The 23,817-nt window shown below is 44.3% G+C and overlaps 2 protein-coding genes across 2 annotated transcripts; both read right to left on the bottom strand.

Annotated features, from left to right (window-relative positions):
- Positions 1-484: 484 nt before the first annotated feature.
- CRHBP (corticotropin releasing hormone binding protein) lies at positions 485-8,745 on the bottom strand. The gene is made up of 7 exons (XM_009954482.2): positions 8,665-8,745; positions 8,135-8,228; positions 7,346-7,503; positions 5,111-5,321; positions 3,734-3,882; positions 2,272-2,389; positions 485-642 (listed from the first exon to the last, which is right to left on the bottom strand). The coding sequence occupies exons 1-7, from the start codon at positions 8,743-8,745 to the stop codon at positions 485-487; spliced, it is 969 nt and encodes a 322-aa protein (XP_009952784.1).
- Positions 8,746-22,118: 13,373 nt separating this feature from the next.
- Positions 22,119-23,581, bottom strand: S100Z (S100 calcium binding protein Z). The gene is made up of 2 exons (XM_009954481.2): positions 23,441-23,581; positions 22,119-22,277 (listed from the first exon to the last, which is right to left on the bottom strand). Exons 1-2 carry the CDS (start codon positions 23,579-23,581, stop codon positions 22,119-22,121), a joined length of 300 nt encoding a protein of 99 aa, XP_009952783.1.
- Positions 23,582-23,817: the final 236 nt, after the last annotated feature.

Below are 23,817 nucleotides of genomic sequence, written 5' to 3'. Positions count from 1 at the left end.
TACAGTTATAGTCATAAACAAACCAGTAGTTTTTACACACAATAATGCTGGGTTTCCTCTTACAAAACTGGAAATGCATTCCACCATCTAATTTTTTTGTTTGTATCTGATATAAAAGGATGAAGTTGCTGCATGAAGTTTATACTTATTGTGGGTTTCATATGTCCTCAGACTACGCAGAGGGTTTATGCCTATTTTCCTAATAGTATGTATATGGGAGACATAGCCTTCCGTTCTTGCTATTGATTTTGGAAGTGGTAAATGAGCTTAAATACTGCATTAAAAATATAATGATACTAAGAAAACTTAATATATCGGTTCCTTTTTCCTGCTTGCTCATGGGAATGACTGACTTGTATGAAAAAAGAAATATGCTTGTAACATAGAAAGGCTCGATAATGCTGATTAAAGGAAAAATATGTGGTTTTTTAATTCACCAGAACCTTATTTTCATTAGCTATGTGAAAATGTCTGGCCTGGTTTCTCAGATACTAGGAAAGCAGAATTCCTCAATGCTGTTCTCCTTTCTGTTTTCTGTTTCCTGCAGATCGAGTTGATGATACTCAAATGTCACACGGTTGATGTGTTTGCCACTGGAGACCATTCGCAGCACGGTATTGTCACAGCCAATCTTCATTTGGGCTAGTTAGGGAAATGAGATGTAGAGGAGATATGAAGATACACTTATATGAGGGAGAGCGGGAGAAGAGACATGTAGTGTTGGGAATTACAAAGCACTGATACATGCAAGTCTGTAAACAAAGCAAATTTGTGTGTAGTAATGGCTGGCCTGTGGTGGTATCGCTGCCTGTGTACCTTCTTTTGTACTTTTTTTTTGCTTTTAGTAAAGTTAGTTTTACTTTACAATGGCTTGAGTATTTAATAAAGTGTTACAAGCTTTACTCATGCAAATGCAACTCACTTTCCATCCTCCTGTAGTCTCACTTACTTGTAGATAGACATGACACAGAGGTCTGTGCATGTTTGCACTTGGGAAGGTATGCTACTGTTAGATACCGCAAGAAATGGGTAAGTGTAATGGCACCCTATCCTGAAGACATCCAAAATTAACAACATTTAAATGTTCCCTGTTAGGGGGATAAGTGATTTTGTGCATAAGGAGGTTCTTCACAGTAACAAAGGTATGTGAGAATCCCAGCAAGACAAACGCAAATGGCAGTGCCCAATATATGGACTCACCACCATATGGAGTATGTGTTACTCCTGCAGCAGAAAAGGAGGCTTTGGAAACACTAAGTGAGGAAAAACTCCTTAACTGAAAATGTAACCACTCTGCCTTCATTTGTTATGAATTTCCAGGCTCATTTATCTGTTGACACACTAATAATTATATGTGTCATGGAACAAGCATTTTAAAAATATGTATAACATAATCTTGTTATAATGACTACTGCAGGGGCAAGTGAAGATGGTTGTGCTGTATCACACAGCCCAGCTACAGGCTCAAATGGCTTTAGCTCTCATGTTCTGCTACGTGTGAAGTTCACCAGTCTAGCAGGAAATCCACGTTTGTGGGGGCTCTGCATGACACCTTATAGAATAGAATTATAGAATCATTTTTGTTGGAAAAGACCTTTAAGATCTTCAAGTCCAACCATTAACCTAACACTACCAAGCCCACCACTAAACCAGGTCTGTAAGCACCACATCTATATGCCTTTTGAACACCTCTAGGGATGGTGACTCCACCATCTCCCTGGGCAGCCTGGTAGCCAGCGTTCTACCACTCTTTCAGTAAAGAAGTTTTTCCTAATGTCCAATCTAAACCTCCCCTGGCACAGCTTGAGGCCATTTCCTCTCGCCCTATCACTAGTTAATTGGGAGAAGAGACCAACCTCCACCTCACTACAACCTCCTTTCAGGTAGTTGTAGAGAGCGATGAGGTCTCCCCTCAGCCTCCTCTTCTCAAGACTAAACAACCCCAGTTCCCTCAGCTGCTCCTCGTAAGACCTGTTCTCCAGACCCTTCACGAGCTTCGTTGCCCTTCTCTGGACACGCTCCAGCACCTCAATGTCCTCCTGGTAGGCAGGGGCCCAAAACCGCACACAGTATTTGAGGTGTGACCTCACCAGTGCCAAGTACAGGGGCATGATCACTTCCCTGGTACTGCCGGACACACTATTTCTGATACAAGCCAAGATGCTGTTGGCCTTCTTGGCCACCTGGGCACACTGGTTAATTCTGGTTAATTATTAACCTTCTGATTAATTATTTCATCACGTGGAGATAAGTGGAAGAAGGAGCTCTTACCAGACCCGTGAAAAGAGTGACAGAGATCAGCTAATGGGAACATCTTGGATGGGTCTAAGCCAGTTCCTCCTAGCAGCTCTATGAAATCTCCCACTCCTGCACAGCCAGCTGATGGTTTCTAAAAAGGCAGAGATCAAAAGTTATTTATTAATTATCTTCAAAAGATAACAGTTCTCTAGGCATGATTGCAGCCAACAATATTTTTTAGAAGTCGTTTGTGCTCAAACCTGCCTGAAACCAGGCTGTTCTCATCCTGAGAAGCACTACTTCGAGTTGACATTAGTTAATTTCCTAAATGGATTCCAAAGACTGAAGTAGGCTCTGAAAATTACTGACAAGTAGTTAAGTTGTTGATTCAACTGCTTTTAGTGCAGATAAGCAATCTGCTTAGACATGTAATCAAATTAATACAGGTACGGGCTGCACATGTGCCCACACTCAGCTGCCAGGGAGGAGCTTAAGTTCCACTATACCATACTTACTCCTAAACAATATATGTTCCTAAAATGTGCTATTCTGGCAAAGTTTAATTAAAGTAGGAATTAAACAAAAAATGTTGTTTTCTATGACAAGGGCTCGCTGTTTATTAGACCCACAAGTGTTCTTTTCCTGAAAATTAATGCTGTTTGCCAAAAACTTCTTGCACGGACACCTTGTGTACCTATGGGCTGTCACCCATATGGTGCTATTTAAGCACTAATTTCTTTATCGTCCTCCTGCTGTTGTCCTTTTTCTGCCCACTGCTGAATAAGTCAACTCGCCCATCTCTCAAAGCCTGGTTTGCTCAGACACTGGCAATCCTTATGAAGGACCTAGCATGCCAATCTCACTGGCAGCAGAAAACAAACTTTCTTGCTCCTATCCTTCTGGATATTTTGGAATTTGCACCTTCTGAGGCCTCCCAGGCACAGGATACCACCAGCAGCTCTTGTCCTCTCCTGTCTGATTGTCACCAAGCACCAAATGCTGTGGCCAAACCTAAGCTCTGTGCTGTGCTTCAGAGCAGATGGAGCAGAGGATGCTCAGCATGTCGAGCAGTGACTCAGTTGTGAGCATGTTTGTATTTTCTCCATGCTAGTACCTCCCTACCTAACCTGTGTCTCCTTTCACTGTTCAGAGTGGTTGCTGCTTTCATTAGTTTAAATACAGACAAACAGCTCTCCAGGAAAGCATTCTTTTCTTTCTAATGAAATTCTTACCCTTTGTTATGGCAAGCAATATTTACATGCATTAATGGTAGTTTGCGTAGTTGGATTGCCTGTGCAACAGAGACAATAGCGACAGAGACAGACAGCTTTCATCTCTGGGGGGAAACCAGAGCATTCAGTGTGTGCACACATGGTCCAGCACACACGTGCCTTAGCAGCCAGTGCCAGAGGTTGTCCCTCTTTCACCCCTTTCCCTCTCCCATGCCCAGGAACACTGCACATGGTAGTAATTGCTGAGGAAACAAACAACTCACCTTTAAAAATAGGCCATTTAAATGTCCCAGGATAAGATCAGATATTTTTATTACCACAGGGTAGATTATGGAGAAGCTGCAGTTTCTGTGCTGATGAGGAATGACCATGGTAAACCTTCCCGAGGGAGTTTGAGAGATGACATTGCAAGCTGGGGCACAGGAGAATGTACAAGAGTTACTTGTGCAGTCATCACTCTGCACGTAGCAAAATTGTGTACTTTCAATACTAATAAAGAACAGATGGTTTAGTTACTGAGAGTTACAACCAAATGCTGAAAAATATGCATGTGGTATTTTCTGGGCTTCATGCATAGCATTTGTTCCCTAAAAATTCCCTGCCCATGTAGCATGAGATCTGGCAGAACTTGAGGGTGAAGCAGTCAATGAGAGAGCTCACACTCCAAATCCATACATCAGGAGCTCGTGTTGTCAAGGGCTTGTGCTGTTTGCCAGTTTGAAGGAGGCTAACTATGGGTGCAGGGCTTTTGTTTTCCTTTGACTCACTGTTGTCTGATATTGTCAGCAAAACCCTAAGTCCTATTCTGCTCCTCTTAACTGGAGTTCCTTACCCTACAAAACATCCCATTGAAACTAGCGTGGGTACATGCTGATTTTATCTCAAAGCTCATATTTAACAGTTCAGGCAAAGCAGTAGCTCATCATCTGCATCTGCAACCCAAGGGATCCTCCAGGCAGACTTGGTATGAAGCCACACCATTGTGGAGACCCAGCTTGCAGGCTTGTCTCTGAACTCAGAGTAAAGACAGGGCAGATGTGCTGTCATCTTCATCCTTTGCATGGTGAGGCAGACTGGCTTGAACAATAATTGTTAAACGTCCTGTACTCTCTTGGAAAAATGATACAAGTGACAATTATTTGTGCCTTGCCAGTTCACAGGCTTAGGCAAATAACTTGCAAATAGCTCGTTGGGATCATCTATCACTTATAACTATCACATAACTATTCAATACACTGTTTCTGCTGTTGAATTTTTTCAAGTAATTTTTCCCACATTGTTCACCCAGATCTAGAAATTGCTGAGATTAAACTCTCTAAATTAATACTATTTGTTCTAGCCAAATGTCTTGGGACATGACAATATTAGATTAGAAGAGCTCTTCTTTGAAAGAAAGAGCCTTCTGGTCCTGAGTATGGAAGAAATGCCTAAGTTATCTCTTACACCTCGCTTACTCTTTTTTCTTGAGACACACACTCAGCCTGAGTCAAATCTTCAGATGTGCAGGTGTGCATGGCTCCAATGGTGTTACTGTAGCTGTGTCAGGGCAGATAATGTCAGCAAGAGAAGTCAATGCAAAGCCGCATTTTGCTTCCTGCCCCAAATGCAAGCCCACTTGATACTATAAAATGCAGACTTACGAAAAAGGTTGGTGTTTTTCTTGACTGTGACAATAAATCCGTTGCCTGGCTGGTGAATCCTGAAGAACATCATTGCCACGTTCTGCGATGAGCTGATGCTCCTCCGAATATTGCCACTTTCACAAAAGTCTACATATCTTTGGGAAGTGGGGAGGGGATGGTCCAAGGAACTGGGAAATTTCTCTCCTTTGAGTATCCAACCATCAAATACCTACAGAGGTTCAATAATTGTAAACAAGACTTTTGCTTATCACTCTGTTAGCAGGTAACAGAAGCATGAAGTATTACAAACACTGGTCTATTCTAACATCAGATGGCATGTTCAAAGCCACTAATTAAAAAAAAAAATTCTTTGCATTTATTGATTTCCTAGCATTTAACTAATTATTCAAGCTTGAATCCATATCTAGGAAAGGGATATATATAATTTTTAATGTTGTCTTTATGTCCTTCAGATGACAATTTTGGTGAGCTTTTATTTGAGGAAAGCAGATCTTTTTGCTCCAGCATCATGACATTTGCATCAATTTTTTTCCAATTTCATTGTTACTAAGAGGAGTTTTTTACCACTTTCATTTGGAAGCTACATGAAACGTAAATCACCCTCTCAGACTCTGGGCATTAAGTCCATTGATCTGCCCTGTAATTTTCTACCATCCATGTTTTACAGCTTGTTGCTAGTGGGCCCGGAGACCTTACAGAGGTATTGGAATATGATATAGCTTTGGGGAGAAGTTATTGGCAGAGGTATTGCTCTCTCTTGCATCTGTACTTTCAGCTCATCCTAACCTCTAGAAAGCAGAGCAAACGCTGCTTACTTGGCTGGACCTTAAGCAGCAACCTCTACAAATCTTTCCTTCCCAACAAAAATAGCGACAATTTGCCCTCACTGTCTTCAAGGAAATGTGTCAAAAGTAGAAATCTGCATTAACTCTAGTATAGCTGCACAGTTACCTGTCTTGCTGTTTCAATTCCCTCCTAGACACTCTCACCCAGTAATTCCTTGTACGGTCCACTCAATACTTCGAAAATCCAAGGACTAGATCCGGCCATAACTTTAGTGAGTAATCCTAATGTGAGTATTTGTGGGACTTCCTCATGGAAAAGCTGCAGGATCAGTCTCTGGATTTGTCATAACTGTAAATTTTCTGATGTAATGAGATGTGGGTGCTCAAAGGACACCAGGGAAAACCTGCTTTTATAAATACAATAGTACTATTTAGAAACTGGCAACACCATGATCAAAGGAAGGAAACCTCTACAAAGGCTCAAAGATCTCTGGGCATTTTTCTAGCCTCCATAAGTGGGTGTAAGCCTAGGTACAAAAATCCTTGGATCCACAAGAGGCTGAAATCGGCCTCTCTGCAGCACTGTAGGGAGAAATCCTGGCCAGCGGTACAGGATGGAGGGACAGGATTCCCCAGGGTGAAGCGAGCAGGGAGATAGCATCTCTAAGAGACGGAGACAAGGAAAGGGCTGAAGGGAAGCTTTCCTCCTCCTCCCACTGGGTGGGATGGGGTCCATGCTGTGCATGGCCACTGCAGCGCAAAAGGCAGAGCGCAAGGTGAGGGGGAGAGCCAGGGGCCGTCAAACTTCTCTTTCTCTACTCAGCCGAGTTCAGATCTTGGTCAACATCAAATGCGCTGGTAAAGTTTGTTAATACTGGAATACAAATGGCTCTGAGTCACAAACCTCTTCCTGTTCAGAGTCAATGTCCTGAAAAAGTCTAGTGGGGTCATTTGAAAGAAAGCCTGCAACAATCCACTCATTAATAAGCTGATGCTAAGTGACTTGCAAGTGGAGGTCCTGGAGAAGTAACTGCTGTTTAAAGAGCTGTATCATTATCTGCAGGGCTTGTGTGATTCATGATGCAATGAGAAAACCCTCCTAACAGGGCTGAGGGGCTCGGCTTGTACTGACCAAACTTTTTAGTCAGTCCCCCATGTATGGACACTCAGTAAAGGTGCTCCTGGAAAAGTCCAGGAGAGCCAATGTTGCAAGTTGGAAAGTGATCCTCAGCCTGAGTCTGACTTTGCTTCAGGAGGGTGCTGGTGGCAGGGGGGACGTACCCAAACTGTCACAGGAAGGAGGAACAGCCATCCCAGAGATGGCTGCTTTTAGAAAGCCTGTTTTGCACACACAAACACACACACTCATGCACACATGTAGCAAATGTCTCACATGTCAGATGAGAGCAAGGAAGGGGAAGTGCAGCAGGACCTGCTAGCTTCTTACCTTCAGGAAATCGCCCCCTTGGCAGTCAATGTTTACGAAGTCATAGTCTATTGTGATGAGCTCCTCAGGCTCCCCAATGAAGAAGGTCGCGCAGTGCAGCTGCGGTTGGTCTGCAGTGAAGGTGAACTGCCCCTCTATACTCAGCATGTCAATGCACCCTGGAGAAAAAGAGATGGGGCTGTTGCCTCAGCCTGCTGGAGAGGGAGACCCTGCACCAGCTCCTGTGGTGCATAGAAGGGGGGGAACGGGGAGAGACCCCCACACTGAGACTCGGCTGGTGATGAGAGGGAGACCCAGCTGAAGCAATTAGGAAACTGCTGAGCATCAGAGGATGAATAGCAACTCACAGGTGTAAGCACAAGTGTGTGATGGGTGGGTGTCGGGGAATGATATGTAGAAGTATCTCTGAGCAGAAAACTCTCTGTGTGTGTGTGTGTGTATGTGCACAAGTGCACAAACACCCTGGTCCTTCAAATTTCTCTCTAATCACAACTCTTCCACCTGCACCATCCCCTGGACACGTGATCCTGCCCAGGGACATGGGTGGACAGTCCCCATCCTCCTCCTATTATTAGGCACCCTCAACTCTGAGCCCCAACCTCTTTTCGGAGCCCTCAAGCACAGTTTTTCTGAGATTTTAACTTTTTGTCTTTCTTCTCCCACCCCTTGCAAAAAATGCCTGCATCTCTGTCACTCACAAATATCCCCTTTCCCCTCCCCAAGCTCCGAGCTCCCCCCAGTACTCTCCCACCCACTGATGGTTCCCAGAAGAGCACCAAAGAAACTCACGGAGTGACCGTCGGTAGATCTGCCCTGCAGACAGCTCTCGCTTCAAATCTTCGCTGAGGAGTAGAAAGGGCTCATCTTCACCAGCATCCCTCACCTGGTGAAGGAAAGAGGACAAGAAGAGGCTGGGGCAAAGTGAAATGCAGCCCCCTCCCTGCACCTCTCAAGAACAGGCACCAGCAGATTAAATCCCTCCTTCAGAAACAGTGCAGCTGTGGAAGAGCTCAGTCAGAAAGCTGAAAACCTGCAGTAGAGAGGAACAAACCTAAGAGGTAAGCCTAGTGGCTCAGTGCGCAGTGAGTCTCTTAAATCCCCAGCAAAAATGCAAGTTTGAGAAAAGGGAGGATAAAAACAGGAGGGGGTGTGGAACAGGACTGTTGATTGATGTTACCCAGGTGTAGGTTTAATGTAGAAGGAGTGTGAATAGGAGGGGAGAGAGGAAAAATCATGATGCTTGAAAGCTGGGAGTACAAGTTAGAAGACCGCAGCTAAAAGCACAGCAAGGCACTTTAGTCATCAGCTCTATTGCTCACCTCTAGGTATCTGGTTTCCCCCTTGGAGGCTGCCAGGAAGATGAGAATGAAGTGGCATTGAAACTGGAAAGCAGACGGCATGCTGACACCTCCTCTGGCAGCCCTCCCTCTCTCCTCACAGCCAAGTTTCTCCTGGTCTGCGCTGGTAGGCAGAAGCCGCTGGGGTATCTTGGAGAGACTCTTTTTATAGAGCTGTTGGGAGGGGAGGCACTTGGTCCTCGTACTGATAGGGTAACCCATGGTAACTGAATTCCTCTTGCAGTGACACAGTATGTGGGCATGACAAGGGTCCAAATCACAGCCACAAATTTTCAAGCCAGTCAAACTCCCCTTGCTGGCATGTGTCCTTCTACTTGTCTGTCTGGTGGAGTTGAAAAGCTCTTGGGGGGAGGGCCCATCCCCATGCAGCCAGGGTACTCGCACAGTGTGCTTATTTCCAGTTACTCCAAAGCTAGGAACGAGGAGCATGCCTTCCTCCCTCCTCCTCTTCTCCTGCTTTCCAGTCCCAGTGCATTTTGGACCTGCAAGGCTTTCTGGCTCTGCCCTGCTGCTTTGTGACATGCAGCTTTCTGCAGCCCCCGTGTCAGGTGCTTCCCACTGGCCAGGCCTGGATGGGCGCCCCTGAATCCCAGCCAGGCTTGCAGCCTGGGGCCAGCATCCCCCCAGGGCTGAGAGACCTGCTGGCTTCCAGGTCCTGTGCCTGCAGCTGGGGCACGAGGGCTCTGCAGCAAGCACACAGGCAAAAACAGACAGCTCTCCACAGCAGGCATGTCTTTCATACAGAAATTAGGAAAATTTGGGGTTCCAAAGGGCATATTCCTCACAAAACAGCTGATACTGCTCCAGCCCTCATCCTCAAGGGAAACCTGAGAAACACCTTCAAAAGATGAACCTGGGGATGAAAATTCATAGCTCTGCAGAGTACTAAAAATCAGGAACTCAGCAGAGATATTAGTTTTAGGGTATATTCTTGTTTCCCTCTGATCTGGGATGAACCATCAATACTCTGCAGAGAATAACTACCCTTTTCTCATCTCAGGCTTCTTGCTAATGTCTCCTTTTACTCTATGCTTCCCTGTCAAATTGTCACATTGATTCAGCAAACCTTAGAAATAATATGATCTGAACTTGCAAAGCTTTAAGTTTGCTCCTTCTGATTTCGTTTAGGGCTTGTGGACAGAAACATTTGCTTGCTGTTTCACCCAACTTGTTGGTTGAACAACAAATAAATAAATCTTATTCTGTCTATACATCTGTGTCTCTGGCCTTATTATGCTGTAATTCTTCTTCTTTTGGATTGCTTTGGTGTAAACTATAATATTGCTCCATATCTGCACAGCACTTCTGTGAATCTGCCGTATCTGTGTGGGTTTTAAGGGCATAAAAATACTAAGGGAATGGAAAAATTTATTTTTTAACTTTGACATCAAGTTGCATTCAAAGGTTGTTAAAACTCTTTGTAGAACTGAGTAGTTAATTACTGCATGAATGAAGACTGAATAAATTCATCTTCATGTACTTGCCTTGAACTGTTAAAATACTGTGATTTTAGACAAGGATTATCCAAGGGAGTCTGGAATCTGAAATCCATTGAAGTTCTTTGGGAATTACAAGTTTTGTTGGAAAACTGCGGGGTTTAGTCCCAACTTGCACCAGAGGATGTCTGGGAGGTTAATGAGGGTGGTCAGAGGTGCCCTGGAAACCACTGGGATCCTGCAGGACCAGGAGGGGCTGCAGGGGAGCCCAGCCTCATTCACTTATCTTATCACACGTTCACTTTCTGAAGAGATTAAGAAAGTTAGAATTACAGCATGATCCCTCCACTCCCCATCTTTGAGGCACTTTGCAGAACCCAGTCCCAATTCTGAAGATTTGATTAAATTCAGCTCTAAAAATGAGTGAAGGATGAATGACACTTCAGCTAAACCAATATGATTGTCTATTAAACCAGCTCTAAATTGATCTACTTGTAATAAAACATACTAACAGCAATGTCAACATATTTTAAACTTTTGCCCATGAATACCTGAGGTCTAGGCTAGCATAGCATTTACTGGTGGAGGTGTCCAGACAAGCAGGTAGCCCCAGTGGCTGGAGGATATCCTAGCAGATGAGGTGTGGGGACTGTCCCTCTGCAGCCAACAGGGCAGTGGGAGGGAGGATAGGAGCCATCTCCATATCTGTTGCAATTTTTTACTCACGCAGAACCTGTGGTTGCTTTGTATTTCCTATGCAACACCTGCAGGAGCTTGCTTTGAGCGTTACAAATATTCTATATAACGTCAGTGCAAAAGCTAAACTCAGATGTCCCTTGCTTTGGATGTAGAGCTTGGTTTTAACAGAGGCTCTAAGGCAACCTGTCATCTACTGTGCATCACCTTCTGTTTTGCGTTTCAGCTCTAGGCTCAGCAGGAGCTGATGAAGCACAGCGACATCTTGCCCAACCTCATTGCAAAGCCTCCCAGTACCTGGGGTAATTCCCTGTGTGCTCAAACACAAGGCTGCCCTCAGCCCCGAAACTCTTACATGCTTCCCTTTGTGCAGCTCCAATGCCCATGGAAAGCAAGTATTTGGGATGGGGATAGGGAACCACAGGCAGAGAGGCGCAGCTGCTGTTGCTGGCAGGGGCTCTGCCTTGCAGTCCCTCTCCACCTGACTCGGGTGGATCCTGGGCAGACAGACCCCCAAAGGGGACCAGTCCTGGGGGAAGGAGGGGGCTCATCTCCCAGCCCTACATCCCAGCTGTTAGAGGGCAAGAGAGGATGGGGGATCACCTCTTCACTCAATGCTGCTGCCTCCTCACAGGGTTTGACAGGTCCCCTTCCCCTCTGCACCTCCCTTTCTCTGCTCCGGTGCTGCTTTTGTTTAAGGCCACTAGCAGAGACCACGCTCTTCAGGAGAAGAGATTGCATCTAGCAAAGCAGAGAAAAAACAGTAGTTTAAACAGGGTTCAAAACATCCCTGCAGCATTTCAACAGGAAAAAGCACCTTCAATGTGATACAAACCCTTGGGCAAATGAGGAGGGTGTCACTTTTCTTTCATGGGGTTGAGTCATGTTAACACTTTGTAGGACAGTTATTTTTTGTTGTTAATTACAAATTATATAACACAGTAAAACACTTTCCCAGTCTGACCCTGCTAGGGGCTAGATGATCCAGTTGTTCTCACACTATGACACTGCTAGCAACCATAACTCACCCTGAGAGCAGCCCCTTTCCCTGGGAGAAGCAATGGGATACCATCGTGCTGGTGAGAGGCTGGGCTGCTTGCAGGGTATCATCTACCCCACACTGCTATGGCTCCAGCGGGTATTGCTGGGGCACCCCAGCCTTCGCAGAGCCCCAGGCTGTTAAAGCAGTGCTCGTGGGTGGGGTTTTTACGCCATTCAGCTACGTGCTTGGGAGGACCCCAAGCCCCACAGTGGAAATCCTCTGCCTCACGCTCCGGGCTTGTAGGTGTCTTGTAAGATATTATAGCAGAGGAGAGATCCCAGCTGTGGTGAGAGGTGGAGAAAATACAGCTGAATAAAGAGAGCAGTGAAACAAACCCCGTTTACTCTCCCCCGTGGTGATCAAGCAATGCTCTGTGCTATAATATAGGTGGTAAATACAATTTCTTCTCCTCAAAGGTAAGGTAGTTGGTACAGGAAGATTGTGGATGATGCTCTTGGTAGTGAGATTTCTTAGTGAGCAGTGCTTGAGCTACAGACACTCCTTAGGGAAATCTCACTACCAAGAGCATCACCCCTGATGTGAAGAGGGGCCAGGTGTTATGAACCCTTTCTTCTCTTCAAAAGGGTCCCTTGAGTCCCCAGCTCACTGACACAGCAACCTGTTGTGCTTAAATTCCTGCAAAATATAACTTTATTTCAGCACTTGCTTCACCACAAACACACTGCAGGCTGTGGTCCCCATTCCCTCCACTTAGCGTGGAAATTTCAGCTGCAGGACATCTCACCCTGTGCCTAGGTAAAGGGACAAACCTTGAGGTTTGCTGACTTTGGAGAGCCTGTACAAACCACAGGTCCTGGACTTCCTACCAGCTACTTGTTGAAAACAGCACTCTTCTGATTCAGGCTGTAATCGAAACCCACTGGTTTTTCCCCTTCTGGAGCACTTCCCTCCTCATTTGCACCCTGACTGCTGGCACAAGCAGCCAGAGCAGACCAAACCTCCATCTAGCACCAGGATCTTAAACAAGAGTTAATTTTCCTGTAAATACGCAACCCCACGCAGGCTCCAACTTCATGCCACAGGAAGCAGCCCAGCTGCTGCACATCCCAAGGGGACCTCTCTGCTTGTCTGTGCCCAGCAGTTTCTTGTACTGATAGGAGCAGCAGCAAGTCCACAGTGCTACATCACCGACTCCTCAGGAGAAGAGGATTTCTCCTACCATGGGCACTCCATCCTCAGCTGTTGACACTGATTTCTCACTGCTGCTCAGTGCTGTCTGAAGAGACGCAGTATGGGGTGATGCACTGTGTGAGATGTCTGGCTGAACTTTAAACTTTCTATCGTGTCAGTTGCTAAGCATTGTGCTGAGTTACATTTATTTCCCCTACTCTCATCCCCACTGTAACTCAGAATTAATTCAGGGACTAGATTTTCCTTTCCCTCATGGTGTCTGGAAGATGTAGTACTAGAGCCAGTCCTTGCTTTTTATTGTGTGGCTGCAGGTCTCACACTGATGTCGGTGTCTTTGCAGGGTAGGGGATTTCTGCATAGCACTTGTAGTTTATTATACATATATGCCATTCAACTGGTTGCAAATCCTTCAGTAAATTGTTCCTGAACCGTGATCCCACTGCCTAGATTAAGGCAAGAAAGAAATCTAGTGGCTCTGAAGTGTCAGAAATGCTACAGAGAGGGCTAAATTTTTTATTCTGTCCTTACTTAATTGCATGCTAGCAATCAGTTATTGCTCTGAAATAACACCACAGAAAAGGAAGCAAGGGGGAGGCTATATGGAAAATTGCAGTTCTGGAGGTCATTAGGAAGCCATAACCTTCATACAGACTCACACAGGACTTTGCTTCAAAAACTGTCTGAGAGATTGAGAAGTTAGAGACAAATGTATATGGAGCTCCTCCTTCTGGTCCAGTTCCCTCACTCCATAAGTGACCACAGAAAACACTGGGGTAACAAAATCCATACTCAGTACTCGCAAACTTATCGAATACTTCATGTTGGTCCTGAAAGACTTCGAAGCCACATCCCATCAGAAACCATCAGGTCCCCTGTCCACCAAGAGGTTACACTATGCCTTGTGTTATCATTGCTGATAAGGACAAATTAATTATCAAGATACCTGCTGCCAAATCACCCCGTGTATCCAGCACACACATTCACTACTACATTCCATTTCCAGGAGGCAATCCATAGCGCAGACCCAGAAAAATAAATGTTGAGCTTATTAACATCTCCAAAGGCCCCATGGACTGGTGGACCCAAACTGCGACTGTCACATTGCCTGGGACCATAATGGTGGCTGTGATCATGACTACATTTGGGTACTGTTTGTGGCATATGAGAAACGAGTTAGATTGTTGTCATGGCAGTTATCAGCGGGTAACTGCCCATTCTACAAAATGTGTCAGCTTACTACTGGAAACACAGTTTAAGCAACCAGGCTATCGACATGCAATAGGAAAGGTAGAGTTCAACATGACTGAAGTAACTGACTGTCCCTGTCAATGGTTTGAAATGCTCCTTTTACAGAAACCCAGTCAGAGTTGCAATGGTGACCAAAGGAGAGCTTTCCCAGCAGCAGAAACACCAAGTCCGAGATCACATTTTGTACTTCATGACTTTATTCTTGTGTTGGTTTCAGTGTCAGGCAGGTTTCTCAACAGTCCATGACCCAACCTGAGCCCAGGACTCGTCCCTCTGCAGTTGGTGGGCATCTCCGTCACTGACTTCCGTTGCTACTCGTCTGCCCCAGCTCTGTCCTGCGTATGGCAAGCCTCTTTTGCCATACATCTCTCTGTAGCAACACTTCTATTACGACTTCTTTGAGTGTGTCTAAATTGGCTTTAAATAGAGCTGAACTTTCCATAAGGTGAAGTAAGCATAGCTTGTTAACTCTGGGCAGTTTGACACAAGAGATGTGTGATTTGTCATATTGAGTGGTTTAGAGAAATGACAAATGCATGTGATTTATGAACTGAAAGCCTATCAGCATCATGCAGGCTTTGATGATAAGTGTTGAATTAACACTATTTATGGCATTGAGTAAGAGCAAAGACTGTGAAGCTCGCAGTTTAGTGGCTTACAAATAATCAAGCAAATATTATATTCAGACACTGAGATTACCCTGAGGGTGGTTATCACTACCAGCTCTGCCTGTGACTCAACCCAGCATCTACACAAAGCAGTCAAGGCCAAGACGTGGGAGCAGAGAAAAGTTTTTTCCCACAAGGAGAGACGTGGGAGGGTACGACTGGCGAAGGCACTTACCATTGCTCTGGTGTTAGGAGAGGTGCTGGACATCCGCCAAGCTGTTTGATTTTAGCCCGGGCCTGCCTCCTCTGTGGATCCCCCACACGGTACCTCCCCTCTCCAGGGCTGGTGCAGAAAGACCTCAACACCAGAGCCACACACAGGTGTCAGAGTGGCTCCCAGGCAAGGGACCTTAGTAGATGCCTCCTTCAGTCCATGTCTATGGACCAAATCAGGTTGTGTTTGCCTTTACTGGCTGCAGTGGCCGCTCCAATCAGTTACAGTGCCCTTTCAGAAGAACAACCTGCTTTCCAAAACATGGCACGGTTATTATGGTTGGACTTTGCTTGTGGCCGTACTCCTCATGGCCCAGGTCATCTCCTGTGCCAGATCTGCAGAGGACACGGTGCTGCAGCGTCTTTCACTGCTGCAGCCTTCTCCCAGTGACCCTGCCCCAAGCAACAGCTCCTGTTCCTTCTCTCCCAAATTTCATGTTCAGCTCTGGGTTACTAGAACATTTGTCACCTTATTTTCAATGCTGAGTTCACTTTATTATGCAGTACATAATTTTCAGATGTATTGAGAAATCTTAATATTTATACATGTCATGTTCCAAAATTCGTTAGATCTGGGTCACTATGAAGAAGGAACTTTTTATTTGACAAAGCACCACTTCGATAAGTGGTATTTTAATATATTTTTCCTGTCCAAGGACAAGTATTTCTCAGCTGAAGTGACTATCTCCTTGACTGAGTCTTTCTCATCTGGGAAAAAACTGTGAGTCAACACAATCGTCTCTGGTAGAGTTAGGCATCACAGTAATGGGCCCATTTCAGAAACACAGTGGAGTGTTACACAATTCAACTAGTCAATATGAGTCAGATAAGAGATGCCAGCATACCCAGCACAATGGTATATTTATCATTTCAACTGCTTCTTCCACATAGTCCTTTATTTTTCACACGCATGTGACTCCTTAACAGTTATCCTTAATACTATACAGGCTGCAGTGCCAAACACTTTTAGGTGAAAGTACTGGAATATTTTGGGTCAGTGTAAAAATCATAAGCATTGAAGGACATTGAAATCACCTGCTCAGCATTTTTAAACCTCTTGAAGTCTAAAGACAGCTTCACCTTTGATAGCAATGTCACAGACCATCTTTACCTCAGGTGTGCCAAAAGCATTTTTCTTTTCAAACAGAAACCATACTTGTTTTCAAAGGCTGATGATTCTCCTTCACTTAATATTATTCCTGGGGCACCAAAACTGACAAAACCCACTTTCCCTTAGTGACAACTGCAGAATTAGGTCATTAATGCTAGGGCAAAAAGAGCTTTGTTTTCATCTAGCCAAGGTGTTAAGGATTTAATGGGATGGAGCTCTCCAACCCTGTGTCTTGTCCAGCCACCCCTTGCTCAGCCACAGGGACTTATTTGCTGCTGCTACTCAATGTCTCCAGCTGGAGCTGCAGAACCTGCACCTTCCTGCAGCATTCTCAACTTCTTGCCAACACAACCTTAACTAAAGCTCTAGGTGGTTCAATTGCTGTTCTGCTCTTTGCAACATGTTCTACCCACAGCTTTTTCCTGCCTTTATTCTACATTGCCACACAGCACTTTTCTGGGTTCATGCAACTGCTAGGAATGTAGAGTCAGAGCAATACATGGAGCTTTAAGGTACATTGCAGAGACAGGTATTTGAGACCTACACTATGGCAAGTTGCTCTGCAACCCATTGAGTCAACCACGATCTGAGAGGACAGGTTAGAGTTTAAAGCAGGTGTATCACAGGAGTATTTTCCACTAAATTTTCCCCAAATAACTGTGCTTTGAGCAAATGGTCCTCCTGTCTTCCTCTTAGCTGCCTTGTTGCAACATTTGCAATTTTACAGACATGTCCTTATTTAGCCAACCAGCTAACAGAAACACAGCTTTCCATCGAAGGCTAATTTAAAGACTCAAGCACACATCCTCAGCTGTTGCAAAATTATGCCACTAAGTGTAATAGGCTCTGTCGTTTTACATCAGCTGAGAATCTACTTGTGAAGGCAAAACAAGTGGATGCAGCTGCAGTTCTCTTCCTTGGGAGTTGCCTCTTGTGCACAACTGATTGCAGGTGGCTGAGAGTTGGTATTTAAAAAGGAAAGTTTTGCAGGTTTTTGGTTGGGTTTTTTTGTTTTGGTTTGGTTTTTTCTGTTTTTGTTTGTTTGTTTGTTTTTTGTTTTTTTAATGTATCTGGTGAAGTTCATTCATGTGCTCCCTCTGACGGCTGTCTGGGGCCTGTAACCCACCACACCCCAACTCAGAGGAAAGGACATGGATGGATCTAGCTTAGAAAACAGATTACTGGATCATAAATGAAACATAATCTCTCATGCTACATCATGTGGCAGAAAAAAAGATAAAATTGAAAATGTGACCCCTTTTTTCTTCAAATAATACAGTGCTGTTCAACAGACTTAATTATTCCTAAAGACACATCTAATAATTGTTGGCCTGTCAATCAAAATCCTTATTAGACATGCGCATGATGTCACATCACAGTCTAACAAATCTTCCTGCCAGTCAAAAACCTTTATATAGATCAATCTGATTTTAGAGACAAGTTTTGTGTTTGACCTTTTACCCAACATCTTCAGGGCTGAAATAGGAGAGAAGCTGAATGTTTTTTGTGTGCTGCCAAGCTGGGACGATGGGCTCGGGGCTGCCCCTAAGAGTTTCTCTCCTGGCTGCAGTCTGCTTTGTGCTGCAGCATGGAGCCTGGAAAGGAGCTCTGCCTTGGATTGCTGAGTGACCTGGGGTGGATCTGCATTGCTACAGGAGAGCTCTTCTCCTCCTTCTTCTGGCCTGTCTGTACCACATGTTAATTCCCTGGCTGCTTGGGATGTCATGAAGATGTGCTTCGCTGAGATACATGCACCAGGTTTTGAGATGATACAGTCCATCCCACGCACACTGCGTACACCCAACACGCTGCTGTGGCCCTGTATCTGTGGTAGTGCAGTGATTGCGGTGCTGGGGCAGACCCAGGAGCCTTTGCCCCAGGAGGAAATATTTGCTTTGCTAAGGGAAAAGTATGCATGCCTGAACAGAGCATGCACCATACTGATAGACCAGGGAGTTTGCCAGCCTGTGTGTTGGTGTGCTGAGGGTGAGAAGTAAATGCACTAATAACCACCGGGATTTGAAAGGCAGCCCCATCCAGATTTCCCAGACCAAACGGGCAGGCATGTCAGACAAAGCACTGGGCTGTGCTGCACACACTGCATGTGCTGCTCTGCATCTGCCCAGCAGTTGTAACAGGCTTTGGAGATGCCAGATTTCCTTTGCTAGTGAGTGCAGGTTAGCACAGATACTCCATGTATTCAATGCATCCCTGCAAGTGCAACACCAGATTTGTATCCGTATGTATAAAATCGTCACTGGCAATAACTTGCAATTCTTTCTTAAATGACATTTGGTGAAAAGCAAATAATGACATTTCTGGCACCTGGAAACATCATCTGTTCTGTTGGGGTCTTCTAGTGTCACTTCTGTCTCCCTTCCCACAATCCCAGGCAACTTTGTTTTTCACCTCTGCAAGGATGAACTGATGTGGTAGGATGATGATTATCTCATTGTGCTTGACACCCTCTACACTGCTGTAGACTGAAAAAGGTTGTGCCTTCCTAGTGGACTTGGGTGGTAAGTCAGAGCTTAGAGGGACCACTCCATTGCAAAGCACTTGTCATCACAGCAGTGGCATACACAGCTGTTCGAGATCTGTAGTTGGATACCGAATCTAAAGAGTTTATAATTCCATTTACCAATAGTGCATCAAGCTTCATGTACCTAGGTGCACTGGCACTTCAAGTCCCTTTTGAACTGAAATAAAAGCAAATGTCAGGGGCTGAGGCTTTCAAGATAATATACTTTATCTTCTGAAAATCTGTTTTTTAGATGTCAAGTGAAACAATCTCACAACAGCTAGCAAAGATCTTGTCTGGCACTGCTGTATTTTTATTGGTCTTTAATGTAACCTGAAAATATGAGGCCATATTGTGGTGTTCAATTTTCTATCAATTTTTCAGACAGTCCAATAACACAAACGAAAAAAATGCCTGTAATTAGACATCATTCCCAAAGCTGAGCGATTTTGAAGAAAGCCACACAGCAAGCTTCCTCTGCATGTAGAAATTCAAAGTGCTTCCTAGATTCATGAACTACAGGCAAAGTGGAAGTCAGCAGGAAAAGTGTCACCAAACAATGAGAAAAAAATACTGCCTTCATGTTTGAAGACGACATTTTTCCCTTCTGAGAGAAGCTAAAACCAAAATGTTCACATCTTCAGGACAAAGTGGCCCTAGAAAGGTTGGACAAGCAAGCACTGTCTTGCACAGCCAGTGTAAGTGCCTTCAATCCAGTTCTCCTTCCTGAGGATTGCTTACAAAAAAGAGGCTGCTCACAGCTTTTTCTGGTTCAGAGGCAATTAAAAACTTCCCAGTGATCTTCAGGTACCTTCCTTGGAAGGAGTGTCTAGTAATACAGCACTTGTCGTCTCCTGTGGGAAAAGAACAGCAGAGGAATGACCCACTGGTACAGCGGGTCAGCCCATGGTTGGCCCAAGATTAGGATGGCAAGCTCCTTGCCTCAGGACCCAAAATTGTGACAAAGCTTTGTGTTTCTGAGCACCTGAATGTGCTTTGTGCCATTTTCTTCCCTTTCTACTTGGTTGCCAGTCTTTGTGCAAAAAGGTTTCTTCTTTAAAGCTGATAGAGTTTAACAGTTGTCCTTGCAGTGAAAACGGCAACAAGAAAAACCTAACCAGCCAAGCCAAAAAGGGTGATTTACGAGGTTTTATAAAACTTTTGTTGGAATAAAAATGATTTGAGTAATTTTCCTCTGATTCACCCATAGCTTGTGTGCAAGCAAGCCCCCTCCACAGGGAATTAGGCTGCACTCAATCCCTAGTAAATTCAGCTGATGAGATGGCTCCACTGACCCTCTCTGTCACAGCAGCAGCTCTTGCTGCCTGACCCCAGGGCACGTTGCTGTGGCCAGCTGTGACTTAGCATAATTCTGCTCAGCACATGGGCTGCTATGTGTCCAGAGGCTCATCAGGAACGAGGAGATGGTTTATGAACTTCCTGAAGCTTGTTTCCAAAAAGCCTTTTGCTCAAAAGTCATAATGAAGAAACTGATCCTTGCTGGGACAATCTTATCCCTTTAGCTTGCAGCTGAAGGTTTAAGCTGCTCTTCTCTCCCTTCCCCTTGGAGGAAGGGGAAAGGCTTGTAGACTAGCAACAGTCTGCAGGTCCTATTGGGGAACAATAAAAGCAGTCTTTACTTTTTCTGGCTCATACTCCTGCCGTTGTGGCCCAACAACTGCAATAATATTGAGGTGTGTGACATTGCAGGGGGCAAAAGTTGTGCAACTGTTTTCAGTTTTATTCTAATACATTTTGCCGTGTTCCCCTAGAAGATATTCTGTGAATCCTATATAACTTCTGTCACTGAAGAGTTAAAGAGGCAGCAAACAGTGGCTCAGACATCACTGCAAGGTCTTTTTTTCTGGGATAAGATCATTTGGTGGTGGCCCCTTTCTTAGGAAGATATCTGCCCCTTGTTAGATTTATTAGACAAGATATATTCCCCTTCTTATAATAAATTAATTTCTTAATGATATTTGATTTTATACAAATATTACAGTCTTTACTGAATGATGTCCAGGGGTCTGGGGAGGAGAGACAAGTGAAATACATTCTTCAAATATTGCCTAGCAGGTCATGTCTTCATTGGGGGTTGTTTTTTACTGCCCTCTTACACAAACAGAAAGTCTTTATTTAATTCAGACACCTTTTATTACAGTCTCAAGTTACCAATAAAATAACAAGGAACAAAGAGAGAGCATGCATTCTCTCCATGCAAGAGAAAAGCCATCACACCCTACCACTGAGGATTCAGAGGGCTTTGGAAGTATGTTTAATTCAAACAAGAGTGTAGAAGTACTCTTGATTCAACACAAGAGCAGGTTAATACCAAAAGGGATTGTCCTGTTCTCCCCACATCTGACCATGGGTTCCCACTGCCCCTTTTGCATCACTTCCATGTAGTGGGTTGGATCAGCATGAGCTGAAACCATTGTTCCATAAGATGACTCACATTACAAAGCTGTACCCTGGGATCCTGTCATTAAAACCCTCACAAGTGGTCCTCTAAAAGTCCTCCTTTTAAGGGTGCTAGAATAGTGAAAGCAGAAGGCATTTACATTTCCCCTAAAGACCCAGTCCTTCCATCAGCCCTCAGAGCAGTTTGTGGACTAAACTTTCTATGTATTTGAATAATTTATCATATGAATAAATTCATTTATGCTGAACGAAGAGGTGGACTACTGGGACGCAGTAATGCCAACACAACAAAATTGAAGCTGGGGAGGTGGGGGAAATGAACCTGTAACAATGGCAAGCCGTACCGTCTGCTCAGGCGGCAGGAGACAGCTGTGACCACATCTGAAACATGAGAGTGTGGGGAAGTATGGAGCAGCATCTAAAAAGGGCTTTAGAATAAGCAGAGCTGAGCAAAAAACAAGCTGCTCATTTTGAACTGCAGAAACATGGTTGTTATAGAATGACTGAAAACTAAATTGCAAGTTTGATGTCTCGTTCCGAATTTTCCAATTCAGAAAGTATATAAGTAACATTCCCGTGCCTTTTACTTCCCACTGACATTTAAGAAACAGAAGTCTCAACTCCTGCCAAACAATCTGTCACCCCAAGCCCTTGACCTGGGCAACTGATGAATGCATGTGACAGATCCATGCAGTGCAAAGACTGAAAGTATTACAAGCCAGATCTCAAGTAGTATAAACTGGCTTTGGTCCGGCTTATACCAGCTGCTGATCTGCTCTGTAACTGTCTTACAACAGTAACAGTTGGAGGGTTGATGGTTTACATTCACTAAACACAGATGAGGGCTACCTAACTAGGCATGCTTTGCTCGCCTTTGTGGCCAGGAGATTGATTTTATTGGCCATGTTTAAAATCCCTCTTTCTTTAGCTGTTCTTCGAAGAAATCATTACATGCCACAGTCAATGCAGCAACTAGAACGACAAATTCATTAAAATCCACTTCATTGTCTTTATTGGAGTCCAGATCTTTCATAATCTTATCAACCAGAAGAGCGTCCTTTTGGCCCTAAGGAGAAAGAAAAGTGACTTAGCTGTGCAGATCTTGAATGTGTAACTCTGACATACCCAGCAGTGCAACCCACTGCTATGTCACAAGCCCAGTGCTATTAAATAAAAGGCTGCATGAAATATGCACCTGAATAGTAATATACCACTAGCTGCAGCATTACCACAGCATTAAAAATATAGGTCTGGAGTCCCAGAAGTGCACAGCAACAGAAACCAAAGACAGTGCAGCTCTTAGAAGGAATACAGGTACCAAATAGGCTCTGAAATGAATCAAACAGATTTTAGGAACTGCTGAGCACTGATTTCTTTTGACAAGGTGGATCTATAATGTGCATTTCTCTGTATCACCCCTTAACAAACAGTACTTAGATTTTCAACAGGCTATTCATAAGTGGTCATATTATATATCCATTCATCACATTCAGAAGATCTCTGCTTAGCAAACAACAATCCTATTCAGTGGGAGTAAGAACAGTGAATTTTGTAATAATAAATTAATAGCTAAGATTTAAAGAAAATCCAATTCAAGGAAATGGTTACAACATAAAAACAATCCTGCTCGTGGTGACAGGGCTCATAACAATTTTTACAATTAAGAGGATACAGAAAAACAACTATGAATCTGGTCATAATTATGTAAAAAGCATCCATGCTGTGTAATGCAGAACGTAACAAATGTGCAAAGAAATATTCAGATCAGCATCTTGTCGCTGAAAGGATTTTCTTGACATCTCTCTGCAGGGCATACAGGCACTGTACTGTATTTCTAGCCATTGTGCACAAGCTACTTTCTTGTCTCATGAGAACTGATTGCTGGATTTAATTCTTCAAAGGACTTAGCTATGCCCTATTACTAAAAACGAACAAACAAAGAAAAACCTGATTAAAGCTTGATTTAGCATTGATTTTGCTACTGTTTCTAGGCTGCTGTTGCCCTCCTGCTCAATAGCACAGAGGAGTAAGCAGAGCGCAGGTATCTGGCTCTGCTGCTGGTGGCACATGGTGGGCACCAGAGCTGGACCACCCTCTGAAAACACACTTCTCAAACAGGATCTCATCTCCTTCTGCCTTGCAGAAGGAGATACTATTCCTGAACACTTGGATAGCTGCTTATCCCACCCATGAAACAGTAACTCCAGAGGTTCAGGAACTGCATCTTACTGAAAGGAAGTCAGTGAGCTCACTGGTGAGGAGCTCCTTGAGTTCTCCTTTACTGAGCTTGTGTCTGTCTCCTTCTTTGCCAGAGTAGTGATGGAAAATCCTGATCAAGGTGTCCATTGCATCCTCCAGTGGTGTGGACATAGCAGTGAGCAGGAGAGCTGTGGGGCAGAGATCCAGAGTTAGTGACATTGTGCAGGAGACAAACCAAAGGCCAGTCTCAGGGAAGGGATGGAGAGCTAGCTGAAGAGATAAATTGTTACCACTACAGAAAAAATGTGTTTTCAGCTGATCCATCCTGTCAGCTGTGTGTAAGCAAGGCTAGACTGTTGTAAAATAAAACATTGTCCTGAACTCACTAACAATGACTTTGAAAAGGT

This window comes from Leptosomus discolor, chromosome Z (genome assembly GCF_034619465.1).
Source record: "Leptosomus discolor isolate bLepDis1 chromosome Z, bLepDis1.hap2, whole genome shotgun sequence".
Taxonomy (NCBI): domain Eukaryota; kingdom Metazoa; phylum Chordata; class Aves; order Leptosomiformes; family Leptosomidae; genus Leptosomus; species Leptosomus discolor.
The sequence above is the reverse complement of the archived record's forward strand: the minus strand, read 5'-3'. Positions and strand labels throughout refer to the sequence as shown.

What these genes read in the sequence shown, in the direction of transcription:
- S100Z (XM_009954481.2), bottom strand. Translation starts at nt 23,581, where the DNA reads ATGTCCACACCACTGGAGGATGCAATGGACACCTTGATCAGGATTTTC. An exon ending in AGCTCACTGACTTCCTTTCA is followed by an intron (nt 22,278 to 23,440) that starts GTAAGATGCAGT and finishes CTTTCTCCTTAG; the next exon opens with GGCCAAAAGGACGCTCTTCT.
- CRHBP (XM_009954482.2), bottom strand. Translation starts at nt 8,745, where the DNA reads ATGCCGTCTGCTTTCCAGTTTCAATGCCACTTCATTCTCATCTTCCTG. An exon ending in AAGGGGGCGATTTCCTGAAG is followed by an intron (nt 5,322 to 7,345) that starts GTAAGAAGCTAG and finishes GAACCTCTGTAG; the next exon opens with GTATTTGATGGTTGGATACT. An exon ending in GAAAAACACCAACCTTTTTC is followed by an intron (nt 3,883 to 5,110) that starts GTAAGTCTGCAT and finishes CCTGTGCCCCAG; the next exon opens with CTTGCAATGTCATCTCTCAA.